The sequence below is a fragment of the Alligator mississippiensis genome, chromosome 4 (genome assembly GCF_030867095.1).
Source record: "Alligator mississippiensis isolate rAllMis1 chromosome 4, rAllMis1, whole genome shotgun sequence".
In the NCBI taxonomy this organism is placed as follows: Eukaryota; Metazoa; Chordata; order Crocodylia; family Alligatoridae; genus Alligator; species Alligator mississippiensis.
The window spans coordinates 188338877-188354175 of NC_081827.1; the positions used below are offsets into that span (position 1 = coordinate 188338877).

The 15299-nt window shown below is 41.7% G+C and overlaps 1 protein-coding gene across 9 annotated transcripts in view; it reads left to right on the forward strand.

Annotated features, from left to right (window-relative positions):
- The window catches only part of PCNT (pericentrin), a 132723-nt gene extending 123783 nt beyond the window's left edge, over nt 1-8940 (forward strand). For 8 of the 9 annotated variants that reach the window (XM_019492094.2, XM_019492095.2, XM_059727196.1 and 5 more), the window contains 6 exons: nt 1178-1416; nt 2424-2512; nt 3746-3896; nt 5570-5700; nt 6558-6612; nt 8509-8940. In XM_019492094.2, the coding sequence (XP_019347639.2) occupies nt 1178-1416; nt 2424-2512; nt 3746-3896; nt 5570-5700; nt 6558-6612; nt 8509-8545 (702 nt within the window). In that variant the 3' untranslated portion in view covers nt 8546-8940. The remainder of the gene's footprint in view (nt 1-1177; nt 1417-2423; nt 2513-3745; nt 3897-5569; nt 5701-6557; nt 6613-8508) is intronic. The other variant, XM_019492096.2, reaches the window with a different exon arrangement.
- The last annotated feature ends 6359 nt before the right edge of the window (nt 8941-15299 follow it).

Sequence of the window (15299 nt, forward strand, 5' to 3'; positions counted from 1 at the left end):
CTATCTTTCGTGACATTCTTATTGTCAGGTCAGTTAAGATAGAAATTTCTCTCTAACTCGGGCATCTGTGTCTGCACTAAATTTCATCTCAGGGAGGGCCTCTTGTCTGTCACAAAAACTTATTCATACATAACATGAATGTTATGTATTTAGTGTACAGTTTTTCTTTGAACTTTAGAAGCACGTCCTGACCCTTTTCATGACTAATCTTACACTCAAATTGGATGGACGCTCAACCCAATATTTCTTCTAATCAATGTTAAGCTAATTAAAACAGATTCTATCTTAAAAGTTAAATATTTCACAATGGCAGGTGTGCATGTACTGAAATTCAGAAATGTTAAGATAGTTGAAATATCCAAGTCACAAGCCTCTAAAGTAAGCTGTAGGGATCTCTGTAAATCAGGCTGGAAATGCTCCTGCAGCGGCTCCTTTTAATGTTTTCCATTTCACCTCTTGTCTTCTCTCCCCCTCATGTCTCGCTTCCTGCCACCCCTGATAGATAGAGCGGCCCTGCTGGCTGGGCCATTTGCCGCTGATTGCTGGGGAAGCAAAAACTGTGGTTTTAAATATGCTGCGGTTTTCACTTCCCCAGTGTTCAGGGGCAGACAGCCCAGCCAGCAGGACCCCTCCACCAGTTGCGGGGGGGTGCAAATGTCGAAATGAAAAACATTAAAGGAGCTGCTGTGGGTGCACTTCTGGTATAATTTATGGAGATCCTTACTTACCTGCATTAGGGAATCGTCAGCATTGCAGTTGCCCCTATAATAGCGATACTTGATGCCTTTTATTTAGCATGCTGTCAAGTAATCCTTCAAAATATATAGAAGCTCAGACTGTTTATAAACTTTCATATAAGGCTGCCATCCTGCTGGTTTGACTGATACTTCTAATTTTCAGCAAAATTAGTTATATCAGCAGGAGGTTTGTAGTGCAAATTCCATTTGAAAGTTTCATTTAAAATATTACAAAACGTTTTCATAGTCTAGCAGCAATTGTCACAATTTAAAAAGCAAAATTGCTAACTTGCATAGCAAAAAACCTTAGATAACTGTCATCAAGCCATGGACAAGTAGGTTGCGAGAGTTTTAAAGGACTAAAGGGTCTAACTAACAAGTTTTCTGTTTTTTCAGTAATGTAAATCTTAATAACTGTAGTGTTTTCTTTTCCTCCACAGCTACAGAGGCTATATAAGAAGTATTTGCGATCTGAAAGCTTTAGAAAGGCTCTAGTTTATCAGAAGAAATATCTTCTTCTGCTTCTGGGTGGATTCCAGGACTGTGAGCAAGCAACATTATCCCTGATAGCACGTATGGGAGTCTTCCCTTCACCTGCAGATTTGCAGGTCTCGGAATCACACTCCCGTCCTTTTACCAAGTTTCGATCTGTAGTCAGAGTGGTCATTGCAATATCAAGGTAAAAAAATTGACAGGCAGATCTTCTTATATTTCCCTTGGGAAATATCACAAATGATTAACATCTAAAATGTATTCCTTGGATTGTACTTACTTTATTTAGTAGAAAAATACTTTCACTCCAGTTGTTTTAGAGGATAATTTAACTGCACCCTTAACCCATATGGTATTTTTCAGGCCAGTCTGGTAAGCATGATAAGGACCACGTTGAAATACTTGTGTATATTGCTTCTTTCTGCTTTTATGCTGTATAAGATCCCATGGTGTTTATGAATCTCTGCATAGCAACGGTGAAAAACTGCTTACTCTCCCATCTTCAAGTGCTGCTTCTTGGCTGGCTGAGACACAGGGTGCGTCAAAGCAGGGACCACCTGCCAGCTAGCCACACGCTGAGGCACCTACAGCACATGAAGCCCAGCCTGGAGGGGAGCCCTGCACGGGCTGCAACAAAGGGCAAGTGCAGGGATGTGTGCTGTGGCACAAAGTAGCGGTACAAATTTGTGCTGCTACTGTTTGTGCCACGACACGCGCATGCCCTTGTTTGTCTGGATGTGGCCAAATGGTGTTTGATATAGGTACATACAGAAGGAGATGGTTTATTCTTCCTTTTCCTCTCCCCTTTCTTGTTTCTTTGCTACATTTTGTGTTATGGCTGACAGAAGGAATAAAATTTAGTTGCGATTTTAATTGAACTAATTTTAGTTTCTTTCAGTTTGCCACGGTGCAGAGGGGGAAGCACTACTTTTAAAAACATGTTCTAAAAGCTGAATTTTATCTACTTAATCAGTTGTTTAACATGAGTCTGAATAGCAGTTAACACAGTATTTGATATGTCTGATCCAGAAGACTTGAAGTGTATGATTCTGTCCTTTTCCCCAATACCTCTTATGACATTGTTTATACTCTAAAATATTTCATATCAAGGATAATGATTAATATTAAAGTCCAATGCCTTTTAATTTCTCTGCTGTTTTTAATAAATATACAATATTCTTTCCTATTTGCAAGGTTAAAGTTTTTAGTGAAAAAATGGAATAAAATAAACAGAAAAGGTATACAGGGAGAAGTCATTTCTCATGGCACAGGGCATAACTCAGGTGAGGATTTTTAAATAATGTGTTTTTAGTATAATTTCTAGTAAAAGTATTACATTTAAGTAGTACAATAGTTTAATATTGTAATATAATAAAGGACTTAGTCTGTCTGTGTGTCTTTCTGTCTGTCTAATGCTTTTGGCCAACTGCACATGTACCGCTGAGAGGGCAGCTGGCAGTTGGCTATGTGGGCCTGGGCTGTGCTGGCCCAAGTGTGAGCTGTTGCCGAGGAAGTTTGTAGTGGCAATGAACATGCCCTGGCCACATGAGTAGTGGGGCTTCCCCATGCCTCCCTGCCTAAGGGCAAAGGGGGGGGGGGTCGTCACAGTGGCAGTTCCTGTCGCCCCCAGAACAGCTGGCAGGGAAGGGGGGGAGGTGGCAAGCAGGAGGAGGCAAAAGGGGGAGTTGTGGTGGCAGCTGTTGTTGGGGCTGGGCAGCAGGGAAGGGAGGGAAAAGGAGGGGGGTCACGGTGGTGGTGCCCCCCCACCCCCAGTCACCCAGCCCCAACAACAGCTGGCAGGGAGAGGGAGGGGCGGGGAGGCAGGGGGAAGCCCTGCTGCAAGGCTGGAGGAGGAGGCAGCAGTGGCGGCAGAGGGAGTCTTTACATGGCCAGCCCTGAAGGGTGAGCGGTAGGGGGGGGGATGTAAACACTCCCTGAAATTCATCATTCTTGACCGGCAGTTAGCTAGTATTATCATAAACTTTTTTCAGTGTTGTCCATCTATATCAGTTAGTTTAACATAAATGAGATTTTACCATGCAGCAGTTGGGAAATTCAAACTTTATCATTCCAACAGTGCTCACTGTTATCCATTTAAGAAAACAATGAAAACAAATGATTTGATGTTTACTCTTTAGACTTGAAACTAAGAATATCTCCTATGATGGTATCATCAGGAAAAAGTGAATTTCTAGGGTCATTCCTAACACAATGTAGTATTTTTCAGATAACTCGGGGGGGGGGGGGGGGGTGTGGAACACGTATAAATAGAAGGGAACTGTCTTTTTTCTTTTAAGGGTGAAAAATGTCATTGTGCATGCAGTTGATTCTGAAACTTCAAAACATTGACCTTTTTAATAGTTTCAAACAAACAAAGGATTCCCTCTTTGGAAATTTAAAGCCAAACATTTGTTTTGCTGTAGCTTTTGTTCTTGGGGGTGTGGGGGCATGTGGGTGTATGTTTTCCCTTTTTTTGTGTAGTTCCCGTGCCTGATTTCATTGTTTGTATTTAACAGTTTCTGGTGCTAGAACAGAAGTTTTGAGACAGCAGCTTCCAACAATTAACACAAATTCTCCTCCAACCCGAGACACTGGATTGTGCCACAAAACTAGCTCTGCAAGATGCATAAGCCAATCCCACAGATCCTCTACCTGGTTATGTAATAGGTTTGTATATAACATAATAAATTGCAGTGTTCAGCCAGATGGTTGTCTTCCATAACACCTTAACCTTCTTTTGCAGAAAATATTTGAACATGAATAGGAATTTGATTTCTCAGATCTTTTAGATATATTGCATTTTTATCCTGATGCTAAACTTTGGAAGTTGGTAACCTCCAACTGCAGTTGTACTCCTGGTGTTTGTGAACTGTGGCCACATCCGTGTAGAAATGTAACGAAATAACCTTTTTTGCTTTTGTATACCAACAATAAGATCCTGTGCTGTGCTCTTAGAGGCACAGCACCAGATTTACAGGCCAGGAAGAATGAGACTCGGGTGACTTGAAGCTGCCATCATGCACTTCAGCCCTTAGAGCGGCTCAGAATTGGGAGTGATCAGCAGTGCAACTTTAGCCTGTGGCTACACGCTAACCCTACTGGGTTAGGCAGCAGCACTCTCAAGCATGTTGGTGCTGCTTTGGGTGGATAGCAAGCCAAAATGAAAGCCATGTAGCTGCCTCTTTGCGTGTTGCTTTGGCAGATTAATTAGCACTGCAAGCTGACTGTGCCACTTAGCCTTCCCTGTGTTAATTAGCCCACCCACAGCTGTGAATACACAGCTACACTGCTTTCACACTGCTTGAAAGCAGCACTTCTGGACATGGTTACCACATTGATATTGCCTTAGCCTGTCAGTGACTGTAGTGTAGCTTCACCTCTAGCATATCCACCTGTCCCTGGCCTGCACCTTAAGCTGAGGTTTGCAGTGGGGTCTGGAAGATGATTGTCAGCTCTCTGTTTCTAATGAGAAGAAATTTCCCCTCTCCCCCCTCCCTATTCCCTTTTGCCCCAACCCCCTAACTGGATTAGGGACTTCAAAGGGGCTGGTGAGAGAATCTCGCCCTTATAAGGTTTTATTTTTAATAAGGACAATCAAGGTAATAGGATAAACATGATGATTGAGGAACTCTGGGTAACAGCAAATATTTCAAGGTTAGTGGAGGAGTTGGGTTAGCATCAGTTTCAGTCCCCATTGTCAAATTTAGCTGAGGTCATTCGAGTGACTAAGGTAATAGAGCAGAAAAAACCCACCCACAGTCTTCTTTGCATTAAAAGATGTTTAGGAGGAAGTGATCCATGGGACCCCACCCCCAGGTTTAAGTGCAGGAGGGAACACACTTTCCTGTTATATCAATGTTTGCATAGTTGAGGGAGGGCCCCTCACTCTGTCTTTCTTTAAATACTCCATATGCTATGGCCCTTTTGGGCTTGGGGTCTTGGAGACAGGACAAGACAGGACAGCCATTCCACCCCCTGCCTCAGAGACTTTCTTGTACTTTTTGGGGCTGCCTCATTTCTGTTTTCCTTCTTGATGTTTCTGTGAGCAGTTACATCAGGGGGTGAAAGGTAGTGATTAGATACTAACAAGGTTAAGGCTTCTACATGTCCCCATTTCCTAACAAAAGTATTGATTTTTCTCCTTAAATATTATACTACTTATCTATCCCATCACTTTTCCTGTATACACAGTGAAGGTAGGAAGAACAACTTTTCATGTTATTGTAGTTCCCTGTACACCAGATAATTAAACAGTATGAGCCTATCTAAACCACTGTAGCTGTGCATATACTCTGAGCTTTAAAAAGAATAGTTTTAATATTAATATGATATTTTTACAGGTCTCATCCATCGACAAGTTCAGTTTCAGATAAGTCATTGGTATCATCTACTCAAGACCCTGAACGATCATTAAGTGAATACATCCATCGTTTAGAGGTCATCCAGCAGAGATTAGGAGGTGCGCAGCCAGGTAAGAATAACCTCATCTGATTTGTTTGTTTTTTCAGAGACCTGCCACATAGTATTTTTAATGCTCACACAAGATGATTTTTTTTTTGTTTTTCTTTGTATGCAACCTTTGCAGTAGTCATTTGTCAGGGAGGAGAGAGAGATTTAACGTGTGCACCTCTGAACTGAACCTTTACTGCTTTCCCTGATAGCTTTCTGGAATGATTCAAAGTAGTGTACTTCTCCTAATGATTTCTTAACTAAAGATCATCAAAAGCGAAAGGTCCTCTGTGGATCAGTTTCTCTCCCATTGTCAAACATAAGTATGTGAGACCAGGTGTTCAGAGTGAAGTGACATAGATTAGATTAGATAAATTGCTAGATGAAAAAGGATCATTGTGATCATTGGTTTTGATTTTCATAACAAACTAGAGTACTTCCCATCCCAATTTAATTCCTGCTTCAGGTTCAATCACTGTGATTACCCAAGGTCATGTCTTTTAGAAAAATATCCCACCTTGATTAAAAAGTTGCCAGTGGCAGAGAATTCTCTACATCCTTATGTAATCTGTTTAATGATTGATTACCATCATTGTTTGGGGGAAAAATAGTGTTGTTTATTTCCAGTCTGAATTTATTTAGTTTCAACCTCCAGGCACTGATTCTTATTATACCTTTGTCTGTTACACTGAAGAGCCCTCTAGTGTCATTCTCTTGTTCCCCATAAATATGTTGATCAATGCATCTCGTAATCTCTTTGATGAGCTTTCAATTTATTGAGCTCCATGAGATCACTTTGAAGTATGTTTCTCCAATACTTTAATCATTCTCATGGCTCGTTGTACGCTGTAATTTAACAACATTCTTCGTGGATTCTAGAGTCCAGAATTGGACATCGTATTCCTTTGGGAGAGTCTCAGTGCCACAGGCAGAGGTAATAACTTCCCTGCTTCTACTCAAGATTTTCCCATGTATATATGCAAGGATTGGATTTGTCTTTTGGCTATTGTCAAGCCAGGGCTCATGTTCAGCTGATTATCCACAGTGAGCTCTAAGGCTTTTTTTAGAATCACTGCCTGCTAGGATGAAGCTCCCCACCTTCTTAATATGCTCTACGTCTGTGATTCTCAACCAGGGTGCCATGGCAATTTCAAATAAGACTCCATTGTGTAAAAATAAAATTCTAACCTGTTGTGGTCCTTTTGATTTCTTCACAACAAAAAAATTACTGTCTCCATGTTTAAAAAAAAAAAAAAAAAAGTAAAAAACTTAAGAGCTGGTATTTTCTGAGGTGTGCCTTAAACCTAAAAAGGTTGAAAACCACTGCTCTATGTTTTTTGTCCTTATGTATGACTTTGTTTGGCCATCTTAAACCACATATTGCTTGATTGTAACCAAATTATCAAGTGATTCAGATTTGTTCTATATTATTGAACTTTCCCTATCATTGTTAACCATTCTCCCAGTTTTTGTCATCTGTAAACTTCATTGGTAATTTTTAGTCATTAATTATAAATGTTAAATAAGATAGGGTAAGGAACTAAGAGCTTCTGAAAGAGAAGCCTACGAGAAATACAGCCATTCAACCATGTTTCTCCAGTTACATTTTAAGACCCATTACTTAATTATTGTTCTACCCATTTATTATGTTATGGATTTTTATATTGGTGTAGTAGGATACTAGGCAGAAAATCAGCTATATTTTATGCAGTTTTTAGAAGCTAGACAGCAATCATCTGTGACTTACTCTTTATAATGGTTCCTATCTTCAGTGACATGGTCATTTTCATACCAACTTTTGAGGCGTGTGAAGATGAAAAAGTAATTTGAATTGCAAAAAAGTGTTCTTAAACTTGAAGACAAAGTTTATTTATACACTGAGGGTGAAATCCCAGTCTTATTAATCTCAAAGAGAGTTTTGATGTAGATTTCATTGGGGGTTAGGTTTCTACCCAGGTTTTTTATTGCCATAAGACAGACTACCTTTGGTTTTAACAAATGTTGTATTATGATAGAAGATTGAAAAGTACTTCAGTGCCACTTTTTTTTTTTTTTTTTTAGACTAAATTCCCAAACTGATGCTATACTATCTAATCTTGGCAAAACTCATGATAATGTTCAGACAAATGACATTTTTGAAGTATTATTCATAATAATTAATCAAATTTTAAGATTATATAAGGAAAATCAGGAACACTGCTGTGACCATTTAGAACAATGCTGTGAACAGAATGGTTTTCAGTTTCCAGTGAATGTCAGACTGTCCAGTTCAGTTCGGGACAATTTAAACAAATGCACATTTTTGGTATTGAGACGTTCCAGAGTAGGACAGGACCAGTGTGGTGGGGGGGACAACCATTGTGGTGCCACAAATTTACCTGGGTACCACTTCCTTTCCTTTCTCTTCCTGATCTGCTCTGCTTTCTGCTCCTTGTCCTGTTTGCCACAGTGTTCCCTGCTTTCTCCTAGACCTGTGACATTCTACACACGAAGGCTGCCTATGCCTTTTGTGGCACATATGCCACAGGATGGCCATCCCTGGATGTAGACAGTCTATTTCATTGCTATTTACAAAATGAGCCTGGCTTTTAACAGTGGTCTTCAAATATGAATACTCTTTTGGCTAGCCCACTAGTCTCCTCAGCCTTGGTGTGTATTACTTTGAAGTGGATTGTAGATGATGATTTTTTTCAGTAAAACCAGCATGAAATTTATTGTGGGGAAACACCATTTATGAAATGAATGTACAATTGTGTACATGTATCATGACTTCTGGTAATATATGTATTACTTAATTGCCAATATTTATTTGTTTTACTTTTAAATTTAGGAAAAGCTCCAGGATTACCTCCCCGGAGAAGCATTAAAAAATGATCAGAACACTTCTTAGATCTGAACTGTGAAACCCCTGGTTACTACTTCCTCCTGAGCTGCATGGTTTTGTTCACTGGTATCTCAGTGCACTAATTTGACAGTCAGTTGTAACTGAATAAAGGGGTTTTCAAGCCTATGCAGTGTTTTTGCATCAGATTTTTATGTGACCGTTTTACTAACTTTTAGTACAGTTAAACTTTTAGGGGAAGTCACTATTCATTCAGAACAATGTTGTACATTCTTATATGGAATAATTGCTAAGTTAACAGCATATGCGTGCCTGTATCATGGTATTGTAAGCCACAAAGTGTCTTTTTATGTTTATTTTTCTAAAGTGTATAGGTGGATTCCTTGTAAAAAGTTATTAAAATGGCATTTTATTAGTGAACTTTTACAGTGTTTTGGTGTTTGTTCCAACGCTGTGTTTTTAATTGTTCTGTTTACTTACCTATAGCTGCTCAGGATTCTAAGCTTTAGGTGTGATCATTATTCTCAAGGAAACAGGTATATCATATCAGTTACAAATTCTTTAAAATTTGAAAGTGTCTTGATGTGCAAAAGTTCTTCCCCAATAATCCTTCTCACCAAGTACCACCTTTTTATTAAGTCAGTATTCCTTCCACATAGAATTCAGATCTGCTATTTAGGAAAGTTAAGTTTCTTTCTCATCCACCCACCCTTCCAGCTAAAGAGGAGCAGAGATATATTTACCATCCTTAAAGCAGGGTGTTTATTTCTACTTTGTTCTCTTTAACTGTTGGGTGGAGGAGGTCTGCTCTTGTCTGCTAGGCCCTTTCCAAGCTATAGCAAGAGAGATTATGTGGTTCTCTGGATTTCCTGCACTGCTATTTCATAATGTGGAGCTGGAAAGAGTTGGACTTATTTTTCCTCAATGTACTATACTACTTTAGTTAGGAGAGTCCTATTTGTGAAGCCTGGCTTGTGGAGTTGAGTAACATTTGGTCATTCCTCTTAAGTGACTGACTTATTGGCATAATAATGTTTGCATATGTCTACAGTTATGTATGCCAGTTAACTTTATCTATTACCTTTTGTCAGGATTATCTAGCTCTTCTTCCCCATCTGTAGGGTTTGAATGCTTACCAGTTGATTTTGGAACTCATTCCATTTCAGGAACATATGCATTCATCATTGTTCAGTAAGCCAGAGTTTTAAAATCCCTGTTTTGGGATATAGGTAACTTTAAAAGGAAAACTCTTAATTTTTACAGCCTGTTCAAAGAAGGCAGCTTCTGGATCATGAGTGCTCTGCTATCTTGAGACATTTGGACTGTATTTTTCTCTTGGAAATCCTACCGATAGTAGATTTGTCCAGAAAGACCGTATCTCCTCAGCCATTGTGCCAGATTTTGACCTCATGCACAGTGGTAGTTCAGCACTTTAAAATTTTTTATAATCCATTGCAATCCTAGGTTTTAAGATGATTTGGGGGCAGCTGTGGGAGAAACATCTTTTTCCAATTGTTTCCTCCTCCAATCATCTCCTCTACCTCCCTGAACACGACAACCTACCAAACTACATTTCACTTTCTCAGTGGCCCTCATCATAATGGAACAGAGCCAGAGTTGAAGGTATGTTCCATGTGCAAAACCAAATCTGGACTACAGAATGGGACAGTTGCCCCTGATCCAGACTCATACTCTCATTTGGGGCTGGGGTACAGACTTGCTGCATACCTCCCATATCTGCTGAGTCTACTTCAGTGATGCCTAAGAGCTGGGCTCCTTTTCAGTCCTTAATACTCTGTACACTGGGCCATCCTTATGGAAACATGCTTAATAGTTGACCAAGTAGAGAGTTCTCAGTTACTCTTGGAGTACCCAGGTGTTTCATAAATGAGACGATAAGGGGGTGACTTCAAAAGCAGATCTGGTGCCATGGTAGAAATTAGCTGACTGTAAAGTTTAATATAAAGAAGAAACTCAAAGCCAGGATGTGGGAGAAATTACAATTAAAACAAATGGGAATTTGCCTGACAGATGTTAAAATACAACTCAGTGACCAGATAGCATTTTTTTTAACTTGTTCTGGCTGATCAGAGGGATGCTTTTAGCTTTATTTTACTAATTTAAGAAACCAAATCATTTGATTTAAACTTTAATTTTACTCTGAAAAAAAAAATCCTAAACTGACTGAAATGTCCTTAAAAATCCTGGCTGCACCTTTCAATTTGAAAAGGTATTTCACATAGTAAATATTCGTTAATGTGCCAGTCTAAATGTTTGTTAAACAACTGATTTGAGAAAAGATCAATAAGGCCTTCCCAGTAATAAGCTTTTTTTCCCTAATTGTTTGCTACTCCTGGGCATTTCTTCTCTTCCCACCTATCCCCCTACTTTCCCCCCTGCACTTTTCACAGCTCTACCAAATCTTTTTTTTTACTATTGCTGTGTTTGCTTTTCTCCTCAGACCTTAAGAAAAATGTCTTACATTTGAAAGCTTGTTTAACTCTATTGCAATGATGCAGTTTGTCCAATAAAAGATACTGCCTAAAGAAATCCTTGCCTCTTGCATCAGTAATAAAAACTTAAACTTTAGTTATAGTCCTTTGGTCTTAGACTTTTCACGTAACCAATTTTTTGAATAGCAAGTGAATAATAGGCACATCTACCAATGTCTAGTTACTCTTTCATGTAATGAACAAGCTACAAGGCATCAAATTTTAAACTGAAAATAGTATTTCATGCAAAACATGCCCTATGGGATTGACTGTCACGAGATATGACGAAGGCCAAGGAATGGGCAATTATTTGGGCCTGCAGGCCACAGGCAGTTTTGGGGAGTTGTTGTGAACCAGTCAGCACTCTACCCCTCCCCACCCCAACTGCCCAGAGCCTGCATGCCCTGTGACTCCTGGCTCCTCCCCAACACCAGCACCCAGCAGCAGCTGAGCGCACAGCCCTGGACTGTCCTGCACCCACCCCGGACTCACCCCAGCCAGAGCAAACCAGCTCTGGACCAGCTGGGACCTCACATACACAGCCCCAGCCCTAGGCCACCCCGTGTCTGCTCTGGGCTGGTCCACCCATGATGAGCAGCAGTGGCAGCGGCAGTGGCTGGAGAGAAGCTTCTGCTGGGTGTGGTAGAAAAGCGGCTGCCTTCCCCTTGCTACTGCTAGGCCCTTCTTGCTGCAGCCACCCTGAGCCCATGCCTAGGCTACGCTGTAGCTCCTCTCTGCTGCCACCACTGCCCTGCTGTGGGCAACTCAGAGGCAGTGCTGGTGGCAGCAGTGGAGAGGAGCCACAGAGCAGCCTGGGCATGGCCATTTTTCCCCCACACCCAGCAGCAGCTTCTGCCCAGTTGCCACCACTACTGCTGCTGCTGCTCATTGTGGGCAGGCCAGTCCTGAGCAGGTGTGAGGCAGCCTGGGGTCAGGGCTGTGCATGTGGGTCCTGGTTGGTCCCGAGCTGGTCTGCTCCAGTCGGGGTGGGTCCACAGCAGACCAGGGCTGTGTGCTTGGGTCCCTGCCAGTCTCCATAGGACGGGCCAGGGCTCATGGTGGCGGCAGCTGGATGGAGCCACTGCTGCCTGGCTGCCTAGAACTTGAATGCAGCTACGGAGCTGTCCCAACCTTATTGCATGTCTGGGGATGACTGGATGTGCCACAGGCCGGATAGTGCATAGGCCAGGCAGGACCAAGGGATGTACCACAGGCCAGATAAAGTCCCTCTATAGGCCAGATCTGGCCTGTGAGCCATATTTTACCCACCCCTGGTTTTGCATGATTCAAAAATGAATTCAACATTTTGTGTAGTGATGGTAAGCTTGTAGGTAGAAATGGCTTTATCCTGAATTGTTATTCTCAGACTCTTCCCTACCTATAATGTTTGACTGCCTGCTAATCAGTTGGCTTTGTGAAACTCCTCCTACTTGAGAAATATTTGTATTTATCACTGTACAGTCAAACAAGGGGGCTGATTTCCTATTTCTGATTTAAGTAAATCTTGATCTACTCCAGAACAGCAAATTCCCATGTTTCAAATTGGGGAAAAAGAAAAACATTTGTATACAATGCGGATAAATGCCACTGGGTTGTGCCTGATGGTTAATTTACAGCAACATTTGATACATTCTTGTCCACTAGATGGTGCTAAGACTTTGACTGGTAACTGCTGTTTAGCGTATTTTGACCCATAACACGGAGTCTGAATTTTTTTCTTCGCCAGCTGATCCCATTGAGTTGAAGAGGCAATGGAGTTAAGCCTTAGAATGGCCTAACTAAACCATAGAATTTCCCACTGATGTATCTTTTTAGGACCATAAGTGTCCTTGCTCCTCAGTTTGAGAGTAAAATAAACATCATCAATTTAAAATAGAAGAAGAAACAGAAACAAAATGCCTTGTTTAATAGTGGATCCTAGTTGTGATGTTGGAGCCTGCCATTGAGGTGAGGTGGCACAGTCTTTTCAACCTGAGAAAAGGTAATGGATGGAAGTGGCGATAATGACATCTACAGATATTTAACCAAGAATTACATAATTTACCTATAAAGGTAAAAATACTCAGAACAGTTAGTAGAAAAGTGTCAAAATACAGTAAGTGATACTTCGTTAAGTTTAACTACTACACATTATCTTCAGCTGTATGAGATTATGCAGTGTTGAGTATTTCTCCTGTTTAATGTTTCAAATGAAGCTAATTACTGATTCAGAACAGGCTGAGGAAGTAACTAGTTTGAAATTCTCACCATATTTTCCTCTGGCTTATAGCCTGTTGATATTAAGCTCCAACGATGTTTGATTCCTCAGGAACTGGAAAATAATGCAACTAAATAGGCACATGTGCAGAGTGTTATGCTTGAATTCATGTTGGCACATTTTTGCAGAGGTTAAAATCAGCATTTGAAGGGTCAGTGCATCAATGCAAAAGCCAAAATGGAACGTTTTGCAAACAAATAGGAATGTTGGAATCCCTCTTCTTAGTTCTGACTGGCATATTTCTTTTATCACCTTATTTTTTTCTTCTCTCTAAGCTAGAGTTCAAAATTCATACAAACTGCTGAAAACGATTATGCCACATTTAAAAGTAACCGCACACTGCAATTTCTATTCTGTGAGCAAATTATCTGTTTGGACCCTAGAGTACATATCATATCGTTGATCCAGTAAGTTCTAAGTGGTGTTGTTGCGAGTGCTAAATTAACTTGTTCTATTTTTAAGCCTCTAATTTATAGGTAGGAAATTGCCTTTTAAAGGGCACTATGTAGTTTACATTTTTCCTTCATGGAACAATATTCATTCTTCAGCAGTTTGGCAGGTTCCTATGCTTTGATCATGTTGTAAATGGAAAGCAAGAAATTGCATGGCACGCTAATTTCAGTAAGTCATTGAAAATGTCTAAATCATTTTATATCCCAAAAGAATTGTTGCACTTCAGAAACTCAGTGTGATGTGCTGAAAATGATTGTAGCATTGCCTTAATGTGTACACGCAAACTGTAGGAACAAGCACTAGTTTCCATTAATACATTCCTGTGTGAAACACAAAACAGTGGGATAACTAATCATCCAGGGAATGTTCTTGTTGGTCTGTTCTGTTTCTTCCTACTTAAAGGAGTGGTTATTCTTAAGTGCTTGTTTAACTTCTTGTCTTAGGGACCTACTTATCCTCTCTAGTTACTGACTGCTGGTTGTGTTGAAGAAACAGACTGCTGCTATGGCAAACAGATGGGTAAGAAGGGGCATTCTTTCTTCCTTCTCATCTCTCCCATTTTTCTCAGTATCTCATTTCATGTCAAGCCTTATGCTTAAGAGAGAAGCTTGAGAAGGGAGCAGCAGTAATAAGCTTGAACTGCCTAAGCTGCTCATTTTGTCTTGGTTCTGTTTGTTTGTTATTTTAGTATTTGGCCTATGAAGGAGCACACAGCATCGCTTTGTAAGGGGGCTTTCAAATTTTGGCCTTCGTGTAATCTTGTATTGCAATGGGACGGTTTGAACAGTGTGATGTGTCTGTGGCAGGTGGGCTCCATCTTCCAGCCTGGGCAGCTGGACACTGGAGGCTGTGGGGTCACTGTCCTAGCGCCGGAAGCTGCTGCAAGTGAATGAATGAATGAAAAGTCAGGGAAGAGGCGATATCTTTTATTAGACCAACCGGATGTTGGCAAACAAATTATTAATTTGCAAGCTTTTGTGCACACTGGCCCTTTATCAGGCCCAGGACAGAGCAAAGATTGGAAAAGCTCTCCTCGGTCGCAGTGTCAATTTCTATTTCCTATGAATGAATAAATAGTGCTCCCGCTGCCAAATTTGTGGGCCCGTGGAGCGGTAGAGTCGCAGGCCAGATCTGGCCTGCCGGCTAGGCTCTTCTCCGCCCTCAGCAAACCTGAGGGCACGACCCGGGCCTTGTGCAGCGGCACCAGGCGCCCCCTGCTGACAGCGGGCAGCTGCCGGCTCGTCTCGCGCTCCCGAGCCTGACTCAAGGGAACAGCCCCGGGCCCGGCTCCTCTGCCAGCAGCGATCGGCGGCTGGGCCCAACCCACTCCCCATGCCTTGCTCACTGCAGCCGGCCGCGCTCAGCGCAGGCAACTCCGCCCACGTGGGGGCGGGGCGGGGCCGGGAACAGCCGCGGATTGGCTGCGCCAGCAACGAATGGCTTCGGAGGGGCGGGGCCGTGCTCGCTTCGAGGGTGGGGTTAGCGGCGGGGCTCCGCCTTCCACCGCGCAGGGCGGAAGGGATAGACTGCGTCTCCCAGCATCCTCTGTGCTCGCTGCCTGTAAGCAGGCTGGCGCG